The 23,171-nt window shown below is 41.5% G+C and overlaps 3 protein-coding genes and 1 non-coding gene across 9 annotated transcripts in view; 1 reads left to right on the top strand and 3 right to left on the bottom strand.

Annotated features, from left to right (window-relative positions):
* Positions 1-10,494, bottom strand: part of srpk2 (SRSF protein kinase 2) — a 62,762-nt gene extending 52,268 nt beyond the window's left edge. For 3 of the 5 annotated variants that reach the window (XM_075470290.1, XM_075470294.1, XM_075470295.1), the window contains exon 1: positions 10,051-10,316. In XM_075470290.1, the coding sequence (XP_075326405.1) occupies positions 10,051-10,145 (95 nt within the window). In that variant the 5' untranslated portion in view covers positions 10,146-10,316. Of the gene's footprint in view, positions 1-10,050; positions 10,317-10,364 lie in introns of those variants that run through there. The other 2 variants (XM_075470291.1, XM_075470292.1) reach the window with 2 other exon arrangements.
* A 2,041-nt stretch (positions 10,495-12,535) lies between these two features.
* Positions 12,536-12,609, bottom strand: trnat-agu (transfer RNA threonine (anticodon AGU)). Its single transcript has one exon. It is a non-coding gene; the product is annotated as a tRNA-Thr (tRNA).
* A 499-nt stretch (positions 12,610-13,108) lies between these two features.
* On the top strand, positions 13,109-19,642 carry pus7 (pseudouridine synthase 7). 2 transcript variants are annotated; one of them, XM_075470288.1, is made up of 18 exons: positions 13,109-13,209; positions 13,410-13,535; positions 13,774-14,067; positions 14,177-14,261; positions 14,548-14,655; positions 14,764-14,908; positions 15,365-15,382; positions 15,732-15,843; positions 15,986-16,063; positions 16,252-16,380; positions 16,632-16,757; positions 16,849-16,910; positions 17,041-17,201; positions 17,345-17,471; positions 18,159-18,260; positions 18,498-18,627; positions 18,750-18,841; positions 19,083-19,642. In XM_075470288.1, the coding sequence occupies exons 3-18, from the start codon at positions 13,784-13,786 to the stop codon at positions 19,217-19,219; spliced, it is 1,896 nt and encodes a 631-aa protein (XP_075326403.1). In that variant the 5' UTR covers positions 13,109-13,209; positions 13,410-13,535; positions 13,774-13,783; the 3' UTR covers positions 19,220-19,642. The 2 variants fall into 2 exon arrangements, with proteins under 2 accessions (XP_075326403.1, XP_075326404.1); XM_075470289.1 differs by lacking the exon at positions 15,365-15,382.
* A 463-nt stretch (positions 19,643-20,105) lies between these two features.
* LOC142384745 (endonuclease domain-containing 1 protein-like) lies at positions 20,106-21,931 on the bottom strand. The gene is made up of 2 exons (XM_075471047.1): positions 21,593-21,931; positions 20,106-21,455 (listed from the first exon to the last, which is right to left on the bottom strand). The coding sequence occupies exons 1-2, from the start codon at positions 21,884-21,886 to the stop codon at positions 20,859-20,861; spliced, it is 891 nt and encodes a 296-aa protein (XP_075327162.1). The 5' UTR covers positions 21,887-21,931; the 3' UTR covers positions 20,106-20,858.
* Positions 21,932-23,171: the final 1,240 nt, after the last annotated feature.

The following is a 23,171-nucleotide window of genomic DNA, read 5'->3' as shown; positions in this document are numbered from 1 at the left end:
TGGCTTACTTCTACAGTGTATTCAATTAGTCTGTCAGACAGCAATAATGCTGGCATTGTGGACACCAGGGGAAACTCATTCCCACTCAGACGTACAGAGGAAATGGCTAATATCATCTTACAATTCAGTCTATAAAAATGAGTGATCTAAGAGGAGCATAAACAATCTCTTTGAAACTATGAGTCAGCGCTCATTCATTTCAGCTCTACTCATAAGAGATGTCTGTCAGAAGATGGTAGGATATCGGCAAAGACACAGGAAAATTCACAGAAATTACATAAGGATATTTTCTTATCAACTAGCGTTGTATTTTTTATTTATTTTTTTTTTTACAGACAACTGTTTGCTGTTAAGTTATTCATTCCCACAGGTATGTGGAAATGTTCTATTTCCAGCTTTTTGGTGCTGGCCCAAATTTTCTATGCAGGTTTAATAAAAAAAGAAAGCTCAAGCATGTATTTCAACATTATGTCTGCCAAGTTTCTAGATATTTCAATGCATGTGGGATGGTTCAATAGACGGGATGGTGAGTCATTCAGCCCGGTTGTCAGTGGCTATGGGGATGACGTCACATCAGTTTCATATCACAACTGCAAGATGACAGACAGCGGGTGTCGGGGGAGGCTCAACCGTGGCCAAGACCGTGAACCCAACAAGCAAAATGGGTCTTTGGTTCCGGAAATGTGCTGAGCCTGTTGCTCCTTCAGGTTTGTCTTGCAACAACACATTTCAAAGGCTTTGACTATGACTCAAGACAAATGGCGTGGCATAAACCAAACATGAGCATTTAGAAGTATGTAAAGGACATGTTTGTGCATTAACTGGCCAACTAGCTTTTTATCCTACTTCTAAATTCAGCAACTTATGTGCTCTCCCCAATGTGTCCAACGCAGCAGTTTTTGCTAACCCTCATTTCCTGCCTGCAGCTGCACTGTGGCATCCTCTAATTCCCTGTGCGCACTTTCCTTACTCACTCTCTCTATCCCGAGCTTTCCTGTTGCTATTGGTTATCCAGACACATGCTAACACTGAGCAAACTCTTCTTTTCGCCCCCTCCGCCCTCCCTCTTGTTCACTCTTTATTGTCTTTTGCTCCACCTCTCTAGTTTTCAGAATGCTTCTCACCCCCCCTCCCCCCCTTTCGTCTCCCCTTCTTTCTACATGCAGCTCACATGCTCAGCTCTCAGCGCCCGCCATCAGCACCATTCAGGCAGGCTGCAGTATTGATGAGGGGAGCATTATCGGCTGACTCCTGCAAATCTGCTAGCCAAAGATCAAACCGCTGAGCTCTTTCTCACATGCGAATGATACATCGTGCACCAGTCTTAAACCAACCAACCACGAACACGCCCAAGACATCTGGTCACCTATTTAAAAAAAAAGAAAAAGAAAAAACGGCAGTCGGATTCGTTGAGAGACAGCTGGTCTCCTGCTTTTCCCAGAGAGTCGATTAAATCCATCAACCAGGGAGCCAGCGCAGATCTTATATTTACCACCTGCACATCAATGAAGATTTTGCATCGCAAGCCTATCTGACATGAGTGAAAACAAACATTCTCAATACATCTAAAGTCTGTCTTCAGGCCATATCTCAACATTTTGAGAGATATTTGATTTGTTTTATCGACGATTAGATGAGAAAAATCAACATCACTCCGATGCTGTGTGTTAAATATGGAGATGAGCTGTAATTAAACAAATGATCATCGATTCAATGAATCTCTTTCAAAAATGGTGGGAAGAGGGCATTGCGGAGAAGAAAAATATAGATTTGAATTGACCAAAAGCACACCAACTTATCGGTCAAACATGGTGTTGGTTCTGTCAAGGCTCGGGCATGCCCAGCTGCAAAGGGAACTGACATTTACTGATTATTTCAGTGCAGACAGAAACATCAAGATAAGGGGGAGGGGGTTTGCAGGGAGCATTTCATGTGGCCATATTCTACTAAATGCATTCAAACACATTGGACAGCATTTAACCAGTTAGCAGGCAGTATAGCCAGAGCAACAATAAGAGCCTGGCTGACCTTCATTTCATATGCTGAAGACCCAGCTAAAGTAAGAGAAGACTCTTAACAAGCTAAAATTGGAAGATAGCTGCAGTTAAAGCCCTCGAGAGGATCACCAGAGACAATACGAAGCCTGATGCTGATGTCTACATATTTGTGTTTTGCAGTGACAGATGCTGTGGAACAGACTGCACAAGCATGACACAGACTATGCATTCGACTCGTCGGGTAAGGAGGAGGCTAGGAAGGAAGAGGAGATCAAATTTGGACTAACACAGTCAGATAACAAGGCGATGTGGAGAGCAGGGCGGGTGGACTGAGTGCCGATACGGCGTGCTAATTGGGAGGGACGGATTGAAGTTGAGGGACCATCCTGCCTGCCAGGGGGTTCCACTTATTGTTGTTAGTGATGGTTCATTCTTTTGAAAATGGGTAAACCAAAAGTGTCCTAACAAAAACCTATACAGTGGTTGGAGTCAGCTCATGTCCTGGCACTGAAAGCTGACAGATATATACCGAGAAGAATATTAGCATTTAGACTCACCCGTGCTGTCTGGAAAAGTTATGACTTATTACTAGTGTCGCTTTATGTGCCATTCACACTTACAACCCCAATATGTCCTGGTATGCTAATCCGGATCCATTCAGTGAAAGAGGCAATTCAGACTTGAGCTCCAGCCCGGAAATCTTTCATCCTCTAATTTGAAAAGCTAAAACATTAACAGTCTTAAAGCAACAGCTGGAGAGTGGGATCAGCTCACCCCAGAGGACCCACTAGAACTGATGGGTAACCAACAAAAGAAAAAGATTTTTTTTTTTTTTTTAGAAAACAAGAGGCCATAGTGCAGAATACTTTGTTTTGCTGTCATTAAGCTGGTGCCAACTCTAATCAGCCTTTCCTCCAAACTACTGCGTCATCGCTGTGCCTGTAATCATGGTGGAAAGGACAAGCTCTGAAATGAATTATTACAGCTAGTCCACTCGAGTCATCCAGTAAGGGTTTCTATGGCAACAAGCACAACAAAAGGTCCCGTGATTCATTAATTCTAAGTGAAAGTCAAAACTCAATAAAGGGTGAAATGAGTGAGCATGCACTCAAAGTATCAATCACTACACAAAACATTTAAGAGAACAGAGAAGCTCGGTTGCTGACACACACTTCAAAGGATTCAAGGTGATAAAAGATTGCACCGAAAACACACAGCAATGTTAAAAAGTTACAGTAATACAGGATTTATTTGATTAAAGTTAACAAGCATTTAAACATGCATCCAGCATGTCATATCACTTAGTTGGTGTCACTTCTTCCCAAAAAGCTCCACCTTTAGTTTGCTATGAGAAAATAAAGCGGGGACAAATGCACTTTGTTTTAATATCAGACCATCAACAACAATGTACACATTTTATCATAGACCCGCAAGTAATTTCAAGTGAAAAAATACAGAATTTTACAAATCAGCGTTAAAAAAACCCACATATTGCGTTGGACATGCATCATGATCTCATGTTTTTAATCCAGATGAAACTATAAATCAATAAGTTCAGGGGAAAAAAACTCAATATTCTAATCATTCAATCATTCAATCTGCCAAATAGATGCAGCCCTGTGATGTAAAAATGGACGAAGAGAGAAGTCACAGACTGGTACAAGATGTTGCAAGAATTGCATTACTGTAGCATTAGTTCTGCATCTTACTGTAGAGTACTACACGACTCCCGTGTCTTTGTTCTGCTTGGCTCTATGCGGGTTAAATTAATAGTCAATAATCAACACCGGCAGCTTTTAACCCCTCTGCTGCTGCATCAGTTCAAGTATCTGTTTTCGTCACACACACACACACACACACACACACACACACACACACAGACATGCTGACTCTCTCTGATGCTGATCAGCAGCTGAACCTGATCAACTAAAAGAAATAAAACAGTGAGTTTGGGTTGCAGCATTTAGGCGAGAACCTGAACTCCCAAGAACAACAAAAGCAAAGCATTAACTGTGAAAAGTGAAATGAACTTGGCATGAATGTTCTTTTGGGCATCAACCAAAACAAAAGTCCACCAAAAGATGTCCCACATCTTCATCGGCATGCACACTAACGCACACACAAACAGAGTGAATAATATGTCACATCAGTGAATAGATCTAATGAATAATGCCAAACCACAGCTCTGCTCGTATTAGCCCAGCCTGGTATATGATGCACGCTCGACACATTGAACAGAAGCGATAAAAGCTGGGAAAAGCCTTTAAACGCCAGATGGAAATGGAGTACACCAGAAAATAATCAAGTTTATAAACCATGTGCGAGCACATCTCCTCAGTAGGGCTGCACCACTTATTGAAAATTCATTGTTATTGCAGTTTCAACCTGTGCATTTTCAATACGGCAAGGACATTTAGTCTTGAAATAGGGCAAGCACAAGTGCATTGATGAGGGCTGCATTCCATTTAGAGGAAGTGCTGCTTTTGTGCATGTTCTTACAAATGGCAATCATCCACAGGTGCAGATAGGAATGCAGCCCTTGTTATTATGGCATGCATTGAATTATATGTTTATATACTGCAATATCCTCACTGCGGTACACATGAATGAGATCACATAACGTCTTTTCCTAATGTCATGCAGCCCCAATATTCAGGTAAAGTGTCCCTGACACCTTGAATTGTGTGCACATGGGTCCTTCTGACATTTAGGTGTCTGTCAACAACTGCCAGCCAGCGAGAGGCAGAGAATGGCAGATCAAATAGCATGTGCAGCTCACTCAGCTCGAGGGATGTCATAGATCGAGGAAGTTCCCTCATTATTTTGAATTTGTGGGTAAAAAAAAAAAAAAGACAAGAGCTATGAGCTATGAGCATGACTGGGTTTATGAGGGGTTTTATGTTTATTTGAAAAGTAAAAGTAATATTTAACAAAGCGCCATAAAGGGGATATTGCAGCCGTCATTCCTGTTGTTAGCCTGCAGAGCTTCAGATTACAAACCATAGAATAAGCAGTGTGAGGAGGAAGAGCAGCCAGTTTGTTCAAAGGTAAATTTAGTCAGGCTTTATAACAAAAGCATGCAAGAAATTGCAGAGGTGCCTTTATATTTGGTAACTGGAAAGTATTTTCACAGAAAGTAACTAATTACTTTTTAATGGCAGCAATCCTTTCATCTAATCAGTTACTTTTAAAAGTAACATTACCCAACATGGATCATGACGGGGATACAGAGCATCGTGTTTGTGTTCGGGCTATTTTAAGTTTTATTTCTAGACTTTGCCAGTTTCTGCGATCGATGTGTAAATGTGGTGCAGATGCGTCTGGGTGTGGTGGAAGCAGAACCAGAGGTGTCTCCGCTGCCCTCTCAAGTAATTGCAAACTCCTCCGTCTGTTAAGCGTACACATTTTACACACAGATAAAAGATGCTGAAATAATATTTGGTGCATTAAAAACCTTACTAAAAAGCTACTGACGTTACTCAGCAGTTATTTTCGTGCCGTTTAATGTTGCGCTGAATTTCTACAGCTGATGATAATCTTAAGAGTGAGCCTATAATCAATCTGTAGTTTCTACGCTTAAGAAAAGTACAAACGAACACTGGTTTCCCTGATCAGCCGTTTATGTAGATGTACTTGAACTCCTGATTGACTCGCTGCTTGTGCTGACTATCTTGCATGTCAAAGCAACACTGAGCATGTGGAACCAAGATAAAAAAGGCTATTTCTGTATTATCACTTGCACAGATCAGCAAAGGGACTGCATCAACTAATCAGAATTGTTTTAAAAACTAAAAAAAAAAGTTGTTTTAAAAGCCAAATGCCGGTTCATGCCTCTACATTTAAATTTTTGCTGTCCACCATCACCAGTTTATCAACAAGAATAGCTTCATGAAGCACCTTTGCACAATGAAAATGTACATCACATGTAATCCCAATTACGGGTAATCTTATTCACCTGTATCACCTTATTCGATTTTTTTTTTTTTTTAATTTTAAATCACTTTATTCTATTAAAGTGGTTATTGGAGTAATTTACTTAGTTGTTGAGAAATCCCAGTTGGAATGGAGGAAGGCCGTAAACAGAGCAGCAACTGAACAACAAGTGCTCTCTGCTCCCAGAGCAGGGAATCTCATGAGCTAGCAAGCATAACAGACCAAACAAAGAGGGATTCAAACTGAAAACCCCGACAAAAACAAGCTTCTGCCTCATAAACAGGAGCAATTAATCCCTGGAAAGTGCAGAGGAAAGGTTTTACTGTGCAGTGTGTTAGTCTGAGACAGGAAAAATCTGCATGAAAATATCCAATATAAGTGGTCATAAGTAAGGCTACTAAAAAAAGCGCCGGATATACAAATAGTTGTGTCACAAATTAAATAAAAAAAATGAGGCCCCCGTTATAAACCTTATTTTCTCAATACTTTTGTTGTATTCATATTCGGCTTTCACTCATACAGCAGCTGTGGCCTCTGTGGCAGACTGGTTATACTGCGCCTGATCTGAAGTTAAAAGCACTACAATGGATGTGCACAGGGCCTTCAAACTTACCTAAGAGAGCTGGTTATGCTATGTGATTGCTAATATCAGGGCTACACAAGCAACTACAAACATTATGCACACGCAAGCTAGCCAGGGTCACTGTAAAGTCCTCATCTGATCTGTATTTAAAACCCTCCTTCCCTTGTGTTTGTTAGTGTGTAGGCCAGACAGAGTGAGGTCATGTCAAATGTCAAACAGTCCAGGCGTCATGACAGATGGACATCTCATAAAGCTGGGAACTTTTTATGCGCATACAACCCTTCCTGTCTTTGTGTGTGTGTGTGTGTGTGTGTGTGTGTGTGTGTTTCTGAATGAACTACAGCAGCTGAAACAGGAGATGATGCATCTGCTTAAATCAGAGGACATCAAAGTTAAGTGAAAATGCACTGACCTACACCTTGTACTGTCAAACTCAGCCAACCTCATGGGTACATAATGCTGGAGATCCAAAGTTCTTTTTGTCGTGGGAATGCGTGCGATAGTGTGTGTACAAGAGCTTGTTGTGGTTTCTGAATCCATCTCAGCTGCATGAGGCCCTTTGGCAGAGGCCAGCCAATGACTTTGGATCAAAGTGGAAAATAAAGCTTAATGGTGAAGATGGAAGACTGTGAGAGTGCAGGGCTTGTGTGTAAGCGGGTGATGTTTGCTTGTTCTCATGCCATTGTAAACCTGAGCCACCTGGATAAGTATCTCTAAACAGATTTGAAAAACGGTTGGATGGATGTTTATCTGACATGTATTAGCCACCGAATGCAAAAAAAGACTTCAAGACTGACATACAGAGGCAGTGGAACAAGGAAAAAGCTGCTGATGTTTTTCTGGGATTCAGCTGCATAGGCTAATAAATGCAAAATTCCTACTTGTGCAGGATACAGCTGACCTGGAGCCTCACTTACTGGCCCAAAAGACGTGTAAGCGACTTCTCCTAAAAATGATGGGTTGCTGAACTGAAGGCAGACCTTTAAATGTGCGACCCTCTCACACATTTCCTTTCGTTCGATGTCACATGCCACAGATCTCCTTTTTTCATATTCAGACCAGCAGCTCTGTTTGTGCTTTAACCAGTGAGCCATAAATGTTTTGCGTCAGTTCTAAGAGGCAACAATCAGTCACTTCCTAAATCAAATCCTCTGAGTATTTCATCAGCTCTGTCTGATCACTGTCTCATCATCAATCATTTCTGGCGCTGAAGCAAAGAGGAGAGGGTGAATGTGGAGATGCAGCTGTTGAAATGCAGGATAATGCAGGATTCGTTACAGTGTGCTTTTCCTTTCCCAATTCACATGAACCCGAGGCCTTTCAGCCTCCACCAGAACAAACAGAACACATAACATCAAATAGCATTAAAGAATTACTGTTACACACTCTTCTACAGTCACCTTACAACACGCCATAAACACTTTCAACACACAGATTGCATAAACTGGGACTGGAAATGAAGCAAATAAACTTGTTCACACAACCACCATCACACACTGCAATGCTGCATGATGGAAAACCAACACTGAGGGACCACCATCCTTTAGCGCCACGGTGGCTCTGCGTTTTAAACATACACGACGCTCCAATGGAAGAAGTCAGTGAAAAAGAGACCAACCTCTCATTTAACACGCGCTTTAAATGCCAGCATCTCCGATACCAAGGGGTTCCCTAGAATGGATGACTTGCTTGTAAAAGCAAGACAAATGCTGAGCGCTACGACCCATCTGACATCTTTCCAATTATGTTGCATTACAAGCTCGAGTTAAATTGGTTATTTGTGAGGTTTGCGTCATTTGATCAACACAATGTGCCCTACCACTCTGAAGGTGCAAAAACACTTTTAGTCGGGTAAAAAGTCTCGTTATCAATATCTGACACAATAAGTCGGACAAATCTAGCGACTGGCATTTTTGGCCATCCCTCGAGGCAAAACTGTGCCACCTCCTTTAAGGGTGGCACTGGGTGTTCCTGCCGTACATCAACCTACGTCGTGCCACATATTCTCAAGCAGACTAAAGGGTCGTGGTTTCAACTTGGCTACCCCCATAAATCTAAATGTCCCCTCTAAATGTTTGGTAAGTCTCCTGTGCTTTTTACTGGACTCCAAATGAAAAAAAAAAATGTTTCTGTCTTCCTCTTCTTTTTTTTTAGAAACATTGGATTTAATTGCGCTCAGAGAGACATTCCCCTTCATGATACTATTTTTCAAAAACCTAAAACCCTTTTTTTTTTTTTAAACTGAATTTTGTCTTTTCCAGAATGTTGTCCCCATCTTGTTTTGAGCTGGTGCTGCTTGCTCAGTGATGCTGCTGGAGCTCTGGGGCTCTTTCACCACAGCTGAATATGCACCAAGATAACGTAACATTTAGAGCTGAAATCCAAAAATCGAGCAAGAATGGTCAAAAATCTCACTTTCAAAGCCACAGAAATCACTCTCTTCAGTGTCCAAACATCCGAACCGTTGCTATAGGAAAAAAAAAATAATAAATCACCCTGTCCAGACTATTTTTTAAATGAGGAGTTTAGTTTTGCTGCCGATTCTCTGTTTAAGTCATTAAGCAGGTAGAAACATTACGCTTTTGTTCGAGTATCTCAAATATGAGAATAAGACTTACCTTTGTTTTAGTCAATCTTCTATTGTTTTTAAATAATTTCATTTTTAGATAGTGTTGAATCTATTATGGCAAGAAAAAATGAATAATGGGCAAAAACAAATATCTGGGGCATAATAACATGGTTTGTTCAAACCCTTATGAATCCTTGTGTGATGCAATGAGCTACACGACGCAAAACGTACGCCGTTTTCAGGTGTTTAACAATTCCAGCTACACTTCCAGCAGCACCCCGGGGTGGCCACACCGTTGGCATCAACTAACTGATGCCTTCCACGGCTGCTGGTGACGTCGCTCCAATAGCATCGCGCCATGAAGAAAGCCCCCGACTCTGCGCTCCCATTCGCCTGCACTTAAGAGAGCCACTGCACAAACGCCATCCATCTGCAGAAATACCAGCCATAAGGTTTTTGCAAGGCTGTCCTCACAAAATAAGTCACAAACCAGGGAACAAGGCTCTCACAGAGCGGAGAAAAGTTACATAACACCATGTGAGAGATTCTCGGACAGGCGATCTAGGGAGGTGTTTCACTCGTCTGGTGCTGCCATAACTGCTGCAAATGGACCACGGAAATGAGCTGTTGCATCCGTCAAAGCCGACCTTTGAACTGAGAACAGTGCAGGCTGTTAATGTTGTTGGACACACCCGTTAGGGATTCAGGTGGGGACCGTTAGATTAGGTTAGGGACCACACCGGCCAGACAACCCCGCCGTATCCTCAACTGTTCCGCGGTAACTTCCCGTACACTAGCTGAGCCTGTGAGGATGGAAATGCATCCCTTGTACCATATGCTCCCACAGAACGCCAACGCACTCAGTGTCACACAGAGAGAGAGACAACAAACTAAGCCCCAGCATAACACTCCGTGCCCTCCATATCGCACTCACTCCGCGGCACAGTAACCGCTAAAGCCCCGCTTACCTCCGATGGTGACCCGCTTTATCCTTCTTCCCCTTCGGCCTCCTCTTTCTAGCCTGGATGGCCATCACTGCTGGTCGGGGTTTACGTTCATTCATCGGCAGGAACGAAGTCCGGCGAAGGGTGTAGGAGGGACGGGGGAGAGACAACACACAGAGATCATCATCAGGCTTTAAATCTGGCTGGCACGGGTCACGTAGCCTCGTTTTAGCATCTCCTGATATGCTGTGCGCATCCGTGACTTCCGCCAGCTTCCATGTTCAACACAAAACAGAAGTAGATTAGCGAGGCCAAATCAGAGGCTGAGAGATACGCACCTTTCCTGGAGCTCATGTTTCCTCCTCTTTCCCTCAGCAGGAGCGGGCAGCACGGCGGCAGAAGCCGGATCCTCTCCCCCTTTCCTCACGCACGCACTCAGTCACATTATCCTCTCCGCCTTTGGCTGACACGCGCTCCCTCTGCCGTTGGAAGCGGAAACAGCCTGCGGACTGGCGTGGACTCGAGCCACAGTAAACAAATTCACATGTAGCAGGGATTTATTTCTGGCAGGCTGGGTTAAAAAGCTCAAATATAAAGAAAACATGCTAACTGAATTTGAAGTTTTCATGTTAAATTTCACGCTTTTCTCAACGATGACATATCTATGTATTGCCTGGGAAGATGGCGAAAAGGAGCGGGGAGGTAGGCCCTAAATCGATGATTTAGTTCATTAATTTGGATTTATGTGTGGTTGTGGACATATCCCATATGCTGCAGACATACCAAATACGATGAATCTTCTGACATTATAGTTGGGCTGACAACAGGCAGCAGGATGTTAAAAGTATGTCATGCTTGAAACTGTACTTCATGACTCGATGCTCAGTAATTGAAAAGGCAAAATGGAAGAGGAGGGGGCTGTTTTTTGCATTTGAAACTAATGACTTCTAGGTTTATCATTGCAGATTCAAATTTCAAAAGTAACGTGTTTTTCTTTGGCTATTCGTTGTTTTTTTTAATGCCATGTCTTGATATCTGCTTTGACCTCTAGGATTTATTTGGTCAGGTGGCCCTATTCCTGTTTTGGTCACATGTAATTTGAAAAGTTCAATTGTAATTTGACACACATACACTGCACTTGATTTGAACTCTGCATGTAATGATGGAGAGAGAGCAGTGGTGAAGCTTATACTTTCTGTCTGTCTGAAGGCTCTGGGAGTTTGATCTGGAGAGCTCTGCTGAAGCTGACACCAGGCCCTTTCTCAAGCTTGTAAAACCACAATCATGAGGATTTTACCACATAAAACTTGATAATCTCATGTACATATTCTATTTTCAGTCTGCTTAATCTGTGTCCCTCTCTGTTTCAGGTGTGGAAGGTGAACACCAGAATGAAGATGGCTGACATCTTTGGCAGCTCGTTCATGCTCGCACTATTTTCTTCGCGGTGGCGGAGTAATATCAACGAACATCCAGTACAAAATGTCAAATAAAACACGACAGAAGCAACTTTTCGCAACGAAATTTGATATGGATTACCAGTGCACACCAGTAACCACTCCGGTGAGTTGATGATTTTGAAAACGGACGTTTATGGTGCTTTTACGGACCTTTTTGGACATGCACCGTACTTGCCATTCTGAAGCAGGTTGAGAAGAATCAAAATTAGGCAAATACCGGAGACAGCAGTAAACATCAAAAAAGCGGTGAGGGGGGTTCTAAAACATTGCAGACGACTCATAAATGAGGCTTAATGTTGAAAATACCGCAGTTCTCCTTTAAGTGAGTTGTATTTGACAGACATCTCTAATCAGTTCAAGTACAGGCGTTATGATGTTTCTGTGTCACTGTGAATGACTTTAACTTACATTAACTGACATTCAAGGTTCATAAAGCAGGCTGAGAGGTGTGCCAGGAGTCTGGTTGAGCAGCAGCAAGAGGCCCCCAGCGGCAAACTGCTCAGCCCACGAGAGGTGGTGGTGGAGGTGGTTCCAAAAGTCCTGCAAGGCTTCTGGTTGCCTTCTACAAGCACCTCCTTCAACATCCCCCCACAGCAGCTCAGAATGGTGGCTGCTGGTGTGATCGAAGCTGTAGACAACAGAGTATTATCTGCTCTGTCCACGGTGCTCCATTGGGTTGCCTCAACCAGATATGTCATGGTTCTGTCCATCCAGGAAAAGGTTAGAAAGTCATACCCCTCTGATCCTCCAGGAAACACGAAAGGTTTGGGTAACAGCCAAGATGAAGCAGATGAACAGCTGACCTTGAACCATAGTCCAGTGCTGAACTTGTTGTCAGAATGTATTTGTTTTTTTAGATATTTTTACTCCATGTTGTCTTCAGCAGGCTTTTGACATTTATACTGTAATGTAAGTACAACCCATGTTTTTTTTTAAACACTTCTATTTGGGAGATATCTGGACAAAGTAGTTTCGTTTGCATGCTTTCCATTGCATCATTACCCAATGATACTTTGCCATAATGCAATTGGTGTATCATCTTGCGGAAAAGGCACCGCTGGGATTCGAACCCAGGATCTCCTGTTTACTAGACAGGCGCTTTAACCAACTAAGCCACGGCGCCGCTGTCATTGTCAATATTTCTAAATAATTTCAATGTGACTATGAATTCTATTTTGAACATGTCGCTGTCTAAAATTAATTATGTTTCAACTGAAACACGTTCGCGCTTAATAATTTAAAAGTTGTGTTGAACGCCATGTAACGATGTCACAGTACGACTGATTTCATAGGTTCTCGAGAATGACATTACAGGTACGTCTTTGCATCGCAGAATTATAATGAGATTAGCCATAAAAGCACTTCTCATTTTACTCGATTTACTGTCAAGATATTTCAACATACAGTAACAAGGATTGGGCTACGTCATATTTCACCAGTGGTTTAGTTGTTTCGTCTGCAAAAAGTAACTACAAGGTAGTTAAAGCTGTCTAAAAAAATGATTATGGTAGAAGTAAAATAATCCCAGGTGAAATGAGGCAGACTGAAAGTACATGAAAAAGAAGTGGTTCTTGTCGATCCCTCCGTGATTGACAGGTCTGTCAGCAAATGTTTGTCGGGGGAGGGCATTAGGGTTGGATGTGTTTCCGGAACCACTAACACACGTGTGGGGAGAGCTGGCGTACAGCGGTGTCAGGTCTTTTCTGCATATCATCAGATGCTGGTACGTTTAGTTGGACTTTTGGATGAAAAATAAAATGCTGGGGTTTTTTGTGATAATGCGTTTTTGTCTCTTTTGAACAGCGACGTTTCGGTTATTTTTCAAACTGCTTTAACTGTAAATTTTAGCTGGCGATGTTAGCTAGTCTGTTGTGCTAGCTGTTTTGCTAAGTTCTTAATAATATGTTTGTTTTTGTGTTTTAGTGCATGCCTCAATTTTGGGTCGGTCAGGAAGTCCGTGCAAGTGTTTGACGGGTGGAAGATAAGAAGATTTTCGGAAATACTCAGACGTTACTATTACCCACCTCTCGTTGCTCATCTCCACAATCAGTAAGTCATCGTTTTCTAAGCTGGTATTGTCAGTATGCTTTGTTGCTTTTATAAATACAAGCGTTAGAATCCAGCTGTAGAGCTGATGTAATGTATTGATGTTAACAGTTTTAGATTGCATCAAATATTCAGGAATTGTAATCGTGGCGTATTACTAGTGGCAAAGTGTCAAATCAGTTTATTGTCCCTTCAGCTTTAGCTGTGTTTGAATCGAAGCATTTCCCCCCTGTCGTCCCAGATTCTCTCTGATGGCTGAATCAGAGCCTGGACCTCTCTCTGCGGACGTTGGAGAGAAGAGAAGCTGTCCAGTGGATGAGGAGGAAAGTGCTCCCTCAAAAAAGCCCAAACGAGTGATTGATCTTGAAGATGGGGGTGCTCAAGATGAGCAAGACCCTGAAGGGGAAGCAAGTGATGAAGAGAAGGATGGTGAGACCTTTGCTAACATGATGAAGCATGGCCTAACTGAAGTGGATGTGGGCATCTTGAAGTATGTCAGTGACCATGAAGGCTTCTCAGGAATACTGAAAGAAAGGTTTGCTTGTCCCCTTGGAGTTGGTGAAAGATTTCCTTAGATTGATTAGAAGGTATTTGGTGTTTTTTTTGTTTGTTTAACAGATGATTTCTTGTGGTTTGTTTTTTAGATATTCTGACTTTGTTGTACATGAAATCAACAAACAAGGCAAGGTGGTGCATTTAGATGATCTCTCTATTCCAGCAGACATTGAGGTAAGATGTCACGTCTCTTAAAACTTTTCTTAACATGGCATGTACGGGGACCTTTCAACGTTTAACATGAGATTTTAGACTTGTAGAATGTATAAAAATAAAAATTTTTGTGAGCCTCACAGAGACAAGTGTACACTTGGTTTAAAAAAAAAAAAAACACTCAGAAATTTGGTAATGATACTATCAGCATAACAGTCAGCATAACATAAAAATTGTTTTATTCAGCAGCGTATAAAGGTTTATGATTCAATTTTAGATTTTTATGGTCATATTTTGTCTGTTTCAGGAGGTCCCAGAGCCTGAAAAGGAATGTGACGTGCTGACTGAGGAACAGAAAAAGCAGCTTGGCGAGCTGCAGCTCTTCAAGAATAAAGAGGGAAATGTGTCCATCGAGGTGCGTTTAAAGGAGTGCGGCCTCCTTTTAAGGGATAAGAAAAACAAGCCGTGAACATATTTAGAGAGTTCTCTGAAATGTTTCTACTCATCTGGTCGACAACGATAGGTAATGGATGATACAAAAGAGAAGCGGACGCTTGTCCACAAAGCCATCAAGACTCAATTTGCTGGACTGGAAACAAAGACGGAGGAGAAAGACGGGCGCAAGTTCATCGTGGCCTACCATGTCGCTGGGAAGAAGGCCTTAGCAGGTATGTGGAGAGGCAACAGAACCTCATCTCAGACTTCAACTATCAGGCCAGAATTCTGGACTATTAAATCAATTTTAGGTTAAGAGAAATGGTTGATTGCATGGTCTCTTTACTTCTTGTATCTAAACTGCTGCATTGCGGTAAAATTACTATGCATGCAACCGTGCATATGCATGTCAACACACCTGCATGATTCTGCTCGGAATTGAACTCATAGTTTTTTTTAACTAGCGAGTTTTTGGCTGTGGAACGACCTTTTAGTCCAGTGGAATGCTCTGATGTCATTCTCGATTAACCATTTGACGGACAACAGTGATCAGCAGACCGTTTAGACACAGCACTCTTCTCTCGGGTTCATGCATGAGATTTCACTCCTGCCTACTTGCCCCTCAGATTTAAGAATCTCTTTCTCAGTAACATTATTCTATCCTCCCTTTGCTCTTCTCATATGGATAGAAGTCAAAACATCTGCAGGTAAGAACCGATTCTATACGCAGCAAAGAGGAACCAGTGTAAACTTATGGATTTACATGTTGGTAATTATATTTGATCCAAACTTTTAGTGTGAGCTATGCGAAATAACTAAATATACCTGTTTTGTTGTGGGAGTATAATGATTTCATCTATAGATTCTGATTAGATGAAATATATAAATATATTTTTTTTATTTATTTTTTTTCGGCACACTGTTTAGGAACATATGCAAGTACAGAATCTGTTGGGGTGTTGCTAAATTATTTTGTGGCTTCTTAAAGCGTTTGATATATAACAATTTTCCACCAATTTTTAATCACACGGTCCTTTTTTTCTGTCTCTGCAAAAGCTCCACGGAAACACTTTTGGCCCAAGAACCGTGGCAGTTTCTGCCACTTTGTCCTGTACAAAGAGAACAAAGACACCATGGAAGCCATCAATGTGCTTTCAAAGTTTCTCAGGTGTGGATGTGGCATTTTTTAATGTTCTGTTTGTTGTAAGTAACCATCATTTAATGACAAAACAGGGAATTGAATTGCTAACAGTAGGTCAAAGTGTCGTTCTGAAAAGCTGTTACATGTATAATGATGTTTGTTCTTCCAGGCTTAGACCCAATATGTTCTCTTACATGGGAACAAAAGACAAGAGGGCTATCACTGTGCAGGAGATAGCAGTGCTCAAGTGAGTGTGTTATGCTGTGAGAACGTCACTACAGTAATGAGTTTGTATTCGTTCTTTCATTTTTTTGTGTAGATTGCAAATTTCTAGTCCTTTTCAGACGTGTGCTACACAATATCAATGACTATCTTTGTCATATTTAGTCATAAAAGTTACCAGGGTTCTAAGTCACCTTTTCACTGTTCACGTAGAATCACTGCAGAGAGGTTGGCTCATCTCAACAAGTGCCTCATGAACCTGAAGCTTGGAAACTTCTGCTACAAAAACCACCCTCTAAAGCTCGGGGAGCTCCAGGGAAACCATTTCACTGTGGTCATCAGGTCAGCAGAGTGGTTAATGCATGCATCATCTTATTTTACCGTTGTTTGGATGCTGTTTACCTGTAAACTGTGGGCTGGAATAAGGAGCATGGTATTATGAAATCTGGGGGAAAATATCTGCTTACAAACAATGTCGGCTTCACATGTTTTTCACATAATTGGAGGAAGTGGGAAAACATGCTGTGCTGTTTGTCTCTGTTTGATGATGAAAATGACATACAGCTTTATTTGTTATTGCTGTTGCTCATCAGGAACATCTCAGGAACAGATGAGCAGGTCCTTCAGGCCATGACGTCCCTCAGACAGACGGGCTTCATTAACTACTATGGCATGCAGCGCTTTGGCACCACAGCTGTACCCACATACCAAGTTGGCAGGTGAAATAGTTGCACAAATAGTGACAGTGTGGTATAGGTTGTGTGAAGTGCCATTTGGCATTGAAATCGGGTTTTGTCTTCCCTGTTTTAGGGCTATTCTGAAAAACGACTGGAATGAGGTGGTGGATTTGATTCTCAAACCTCGACCTGGAGGTAGACAGTTCATCATTTAAAAAAAAAAAAAAAAAAATTTAAATCTTGTTCTCTTTTCCTCTGCATGTGCATTGACTAGTGAGTCAAACACTTTTTTAAACTTCCCTTCATCTTGTTTCCTTTTCCGCAGCAGAGAAAGAGTTTCTGGTCCGGTGCAGAGAGGAATGGGCCAAGACTAATGACCCAGAGGCGGCGCTGAAAAAGTTGCCCAACAAGCGCTGTGTGGAAGGACAGCTGCTTCGAGGCCTGTCCATGTACGGCAAGAAAAACATCATCACTGCCTTTGGACTGGTTGGTTTTCTATCATTAATGCTGTTAGGTTGAAAACTAAGTTGAGAAAATAACAATGTAAAATGAAGAGGGTTAGGGTTTATTATGTTTACAGTAACCACAATGTTACTCAAACCAGCTAGTGACTGCTCCTTTTTCTTTAGATCCCTCGTAACAACCGCCTGATGTACATCCACAGTTACCAGAGCATGGTGTGGAACACCATGGTGAGCCGCAGAATCGAAGCCTTTGGCCTGAAGGCTGTGGAGGGGGATCTGATGCTCAGAGGAAGTAATTTATTCCCCTTATTCTTGTTTTTTTTAGACTATTTAGACTTTTTTTGCAATCTTTGTAGCTGTTGGAATAAATACAATCAGCATCACTGTGCGATCCCTATCCAGGTAACTTATCTGGACAATGGAAAGGTTCATTTGTGTGAATGCAGGCTAAACCGCATGTAAGGATCAAAGCCAGGTGTACATGCACCCTGTACAAAGTGACCACACCGAGTCGGGCTGAACACTAAACCCTTACAGACTTAACTGATGTCATAGCTGTTGGACGTGTGAATCTTTACTGGCCTCACAAATGTACTTGATTCAGCTGTTCTCAATTACTTTATATGAATACTTAAAGTTTTTAAGTTCTTCTAAAATCAGACAAGGATGGTTTTAAATTTTTTTTAAAAAAAGCTGCATCTTTTCACTACCAGCGTCAGTGACCGACCACAGAACTGTATTTATATCACATCTCTGAGGTCCATAAATTTCATTTAATTGCTCCTCAGCTGGCCACCTACTTTGTAAATTGAAGCAACTTGAAGAAAATTTAGTCATTTAGATGGACAAAAACTAATATCAGTCATGGAACATTCACCACATGTCATGGGATTTGGTTTTAAAAGTGAATATCTATGAAAAGCGCTGCTGAAACTGCAATTTTGGCATCTTAACGTTTGTTTCTGGTCTGTTTTTGAAGCCGCGGCACACGTGCTGACTGCAGAGGAGGCCGAGAGTCACTCCATCCACGACATCGTGATGCCTCTTCCTGGGTTTGACGTCATCTACCCCACTCACCACAGTAAGCCATGTCTCTGTCATTTAGGTTTTATTTGGACATCACATGAAGTCATGGTTGTTAGAATTAACATACTTAACATTTAAGTACAGTATGTACCTGGTGCACCCAACAAAGACTTTCTCAAACTATGGTGGCTGAAACAGTTGAATATCTAAATGACAGAATTCCTAATAAAAGAGAAGAGATTATTCGGATGGTAGGTCTGAGACATAAAATTTGGTTTCATGTTTCTGTCAGTTGGGAAAGGTTACAGAGAGCTGCTTTCTATGGACGGGTTGGACATCGACAGCATGAGGCACAAAGTGAAGGACTACTCTCTTGCTGGAGCTTACAGACGCATAATCATCCGACCCTCTGATGTCAGCTGGTCAGCTGCTCTTCTTGATACTTAATTTAGTTTATTTAATATGGAAGTCTTCACTGTAATACTACATTTTCGAGCTGGAATAGAAACTGGTGTGTTGTGGGTTCCTTGGCCGTTGTTTACAGGGAGGTGACTGAGTACGACGATCCCAGGATCTCTCTGGTGCATACTGATTTTGAGAAAATGGAGAACAAACCTGCCCCTGTCTTCAACAAGGGTAAGTGCAGTCTAGGCCTGTTAAAGCATCACAAGTTAAAGTACGAGGTGATTTAATTTGGGTCCAGTTAAACTGAAGGACATACTGTAGATAAGGACACACGCATGAAAGCATTTCCTCTAATATGCACGTGTAAACCCATTCCTGGACACATGGTTTTGGTGGGATAGGAGCATCAATGATGATTTTTAATACAACCAAATTGAATGACCTGTGTCCATGGGCTGATTTCTCCTGGCAGAGGGGAAGTATCGCGCTCTTCAGATGGACTTCTCCCTGCCTCCCTCGACCTATGCTACCATGGCGATCAGAGAGGTCCTGAAGCTGGACACCAGTATCAAGAAACAGACGCAGCTCAACACTACCTGGTTTAACTAAGACCTGAACGCTTTCAGGAATGAACTGGACTGCTGCAAACACCTATCCTCTATGACTACTTACTTTTGTGAGTGTTTTTAAGTGTAATCCATTCGTTCGTGTGTGTGTGTGTGTGTGTGTGTGTAAGTGGGTGTGTGTAAGAGAGTAATTTGGTTCTATATGAACCTTAAGTTAGTTTCTTTGAGGTACAAAGAGCAACAATTAATCATTTTTCAACTTTTTTTTATGATGCTTTTACTTTGAAAAGTTTCTGTAGTGCAGTGAATCAGTATGTTTGGCAATTTATGTAAACCTTTATGTAAAGATGTCACAGCTGCTAATTTGTACAGAAATAAGATTTTTTTTGTTTGTTTCTTTTAGCTATGAGCTGTGAAATGGAAAATATCCTCAAGAGAGAAATAAAAAAAGGCAAGATCAAACATGCAGTTTGTGTCCGATTGTATTTTTAAATGGACATTGCTATAGTAACCTCACAGTTGTAGAATGCAGATATCTTGTAATATAGTAATTAAGCTTCTACCTTTTCTACAGGGACATTTAAAAAAAGGAAATAAAAAAATTTACCATAATGGGATCTTTATCACACTGGCTATGTCCCCCTCTGCTGGTCATCGGATACATATCCTTCGACTTATGTATTTTGGGCTCTTATCAGCATGTTAATGTCCAAAATGGGCACTGTTGAGCTGACCATCTGGCATAATGGCATATGCCAGCTGGCAGGATACAGCTGCTCTCGGAGACTAAATGTGGTTGCTAATCATTTCATCCAACTTGTGTTAATGTCTCTTCTCCTCCTTTGGATTATTGCTATGTTTTTGTGTTTAATATCTATCATGTTTGACTTGTGGTACCGAAACATAACCAGAGAGACCACATCCAAAAGTATTTTCCACCCCATTTTATTTAGATTTAATTGAATCTTTTGTTTTGCACATAATATCACAGTTGTAGATCCAAGTGTAGACAAAAGGGTTAAACATTTTACCAAAGTTATTTCAAATTGAACTTCTGGGAACCGCATATTCCTTCAACTACAAGTTGGTGGGATTGAAATGAGAAAATGAATTGCAGAGCAGTGCTGCAGTTAATAGGCCATAGGAAAAAATGTAAAACTCATGTCTAATCAGTCTGTGTTGAACAAAAGGCCTACAGAGGCGAGTGTCATTTCCAGCTACACTGGTGGATCAGTTAGCATGAGATAAACCAAATGGAGTACAACCGCGTAGACGGCGAGTTTATGATGCATTTGTGTATAACGACAGCCTGTTGATGCACCATGAAAGCTGAATTTTGAGTAATAATGGAGAACTCTCCATTTTTCAAACTTTAGACATAAAAACATGTATCTTTCTCGTTGACCTAATATATCCTCAGGTTTAAAAGGTAGCTTTTCAGAGTTTTCAGCCTTGTGTTTTTTCAGTGGGGGAGTTTGGAAAAAATCCTTTTTTTTTATGGATTATTGGGTACACTGTTAATTCGGTAAAGCTAAGACAAAGAAACTCTGTAACATTGGGGGAAAAAAAAAAAATCTACAGCACATTCTTTAATGTTAATTTAGATGTGAATGTTTTAACCATGACTGCACTGGATACTGGTGTAACTATACTTAAGCTGAGTATCATTCTATATTCTTCTTTTAAGGGAGATTCAGAGCACTGCTAGGAGGTACACAGTTATCATAAAATATCTGGAAGGAGCTGCCAACATAAGTTACCCTCTTCAGGAAGTCCTCCAGCTGCTGCACTGTCATCTCTTGAACCCTGTTATTCTCCCTGTCGTTGAGCCCATGAGCTGCAAACGCAGGGAACTTTGAGCGCTCGGAGAACGGGGCATTGTGGTCATAGTCAGGGCAGCAGTAGGCCGACCAGAGGTAAGTAGGAATGCCGAGGCGGTTGATGTTATGGCGGCGGATTGTGTGCCCTGAGGTGGTGACCCCGGTGATCGCAAAAGCAGTTCCACGGCAATAGTTGTTTAGCCTCTTGCGTATGGTGTGCTCATGCTCTTTCCAAGGACCAATGTTGAACTCTCTGACTTGAGGGACAACGTTTGTCAAAGTGTATGTGGCTGCCTTGTCGCCCAAGTCGGCCTGGTGCTCGTCAGGGTTCAGCTGACCGCGTTCAAAGATCACGGTGTTGGAGTAGTCGTCAAGCACGGCCTGAGAATCCTCAAAGCTCTTATGAACATCTACTGAGGGGAACTGCTGCATCTCTCTGGAGCCAGACACCATGGACAGCTGTTGGGAATGACATTGATAAAATGTTCAAACAAAAAAAATAAATTAAAAAACAAAATGGTCAAATTTACAGTGAATTAGTCTTTCTTTGAAAATTCCCACTGGGATGAGACCGTCTATCCAACAACCAACCCTACCTGCGGCTCGTACATCCAAGGCACATCAACCTTCTTGGAGCCATCTGAGCGCTTGAACGTGTATGCAGAATAAACAGGGATGTGGGTGAAGGTGTCGTAGAGGGTAACAAAGCGTGGCTTGCCCGCGTAGAACTGGCAAATCTTTTTAAGTGGCTGCTCCTCAAGCCCTCGTGGCAGCGTCCCCATGTACAAGAACTGCTTACATTCTGGTGAAATACTTTCCTGCACCTCTGCTCCTGCCATCGCAACGATGAGAAGACACATGAGCATTTGATCTGTTCTGTAGACAGACATGATGAAACCTCCAGCAAGTCTCCACAGTGCATTTAACCACTTCGAAATGCTGTCCCACTCTGTGATCCTTTGCCTGTTAACTGGCTGTTACTAAGCATATTATGCAAATCCTTATCTTACTGCCTTTTCAAATAGGCAAACCATTACCATGTTTTAAAGGCAGCTAAGAAGGCGCAGTGTTTGTCACAGGAAAGTCCTCTAAATAAAACCTTTTTAAAAAAAAAAGAAACAGCTATATACACCTTAAATTATGTGGTGAAAGAAGACCAGAATATATTGCATATTCTTTGCAGTTTAACAACATTCAATTCTCTGTAAATTTGACTGTTCATACCCAAGGAACACTAAATTTTTGTGGAACTGTTCCCATGGGAAGATGAGTGGTTCATGCAAAAAAAAAAAAAATCTGTTTCAAGCTTACTAAGATGCAGTTAATAGCTGATTGTGTTCAATTTGACATCTCTTCAAGTGCAGATCTCTTTGTTTTATCAGGATGAAACATAAAATAACTAGCATTACACAGGTAGTCCTGTGTACATATAATACATGCATATTTACCAGAGTGTAGCCATGCCAGCAGCTCTATCATATTGGCATAATGATCCTTTGAGCCAACTTTTATTGAGAGGGCTTTACAAAGTGCAATCAGATACTGGTGAGATTGTTGACATCTTGATCTCGGAGATCAGCTATTTTCAGATTTTCTTGCTCCCCCCGCTGCACACACAGTTTAAACTTTCCCTCTGTCCAGTTAGGTAATTTTTTTTTCCTTTGCAGCAATGCCCATGGAGGTAAGCTGTGGATGGACTTTGAGCCTTCAGATAATGAAATATTTCAATTAGCTACTTTGTTTGATTCTATGGCAAAAACCAAGGACAAAGTGTGTGTATGATAAGAGTGCATTTATTTGACCAACTCGTTTCAAGACATCTGTACTATATCTTCTGTACAGATTATACCTGCTGAATATTGCTACTGCAGTATTTCTCAGCTCAAAGGTAGGAGAAGCAAAGCCCCAAAAATGAAGTCTGAGCCTTTTGATCATTGCGTTTTCTCACTGTTAGAATAACACTGACCATATACAGAAGCTTGATCAGATTTGCACCTAAAATTGCTTGTTAATCCTGATTGTGTATTATTAAACTTCACTCCTACCCCTATTGTTTCCCTTTGTATTACTCAGTCCTACAGTTTTTTTCTTGAAAATGGAAGGGAAACAGTTGTATTTACTCTGCCTTTATTTCTTTCTGGGCAAGTAAAATTGCGTGTGTGTTTTCAGGAGAGA

The sequence above is a fragment of the Odontesthes bonariensis genome, chromosome 7, assembly GCF_027942865.1.
Source record: "Odontesthes bonariensis isolate fOdoBon6 chromosome 7, fOdoBon6.hap1, whole genome shotgun sequence".
Lineage (NCBI taxonomy): Eukaryota > Metazoa > Chordata > Actinopteri > Atheriniformes > Atherinopsidae > Odontesthes > Odontesthes bonariensis.
The sequence above is the reverse complement of the archived record's forward strand: the minus strand, read 5'-3'. Positions and strand labels throughout refer to the sequence as shown.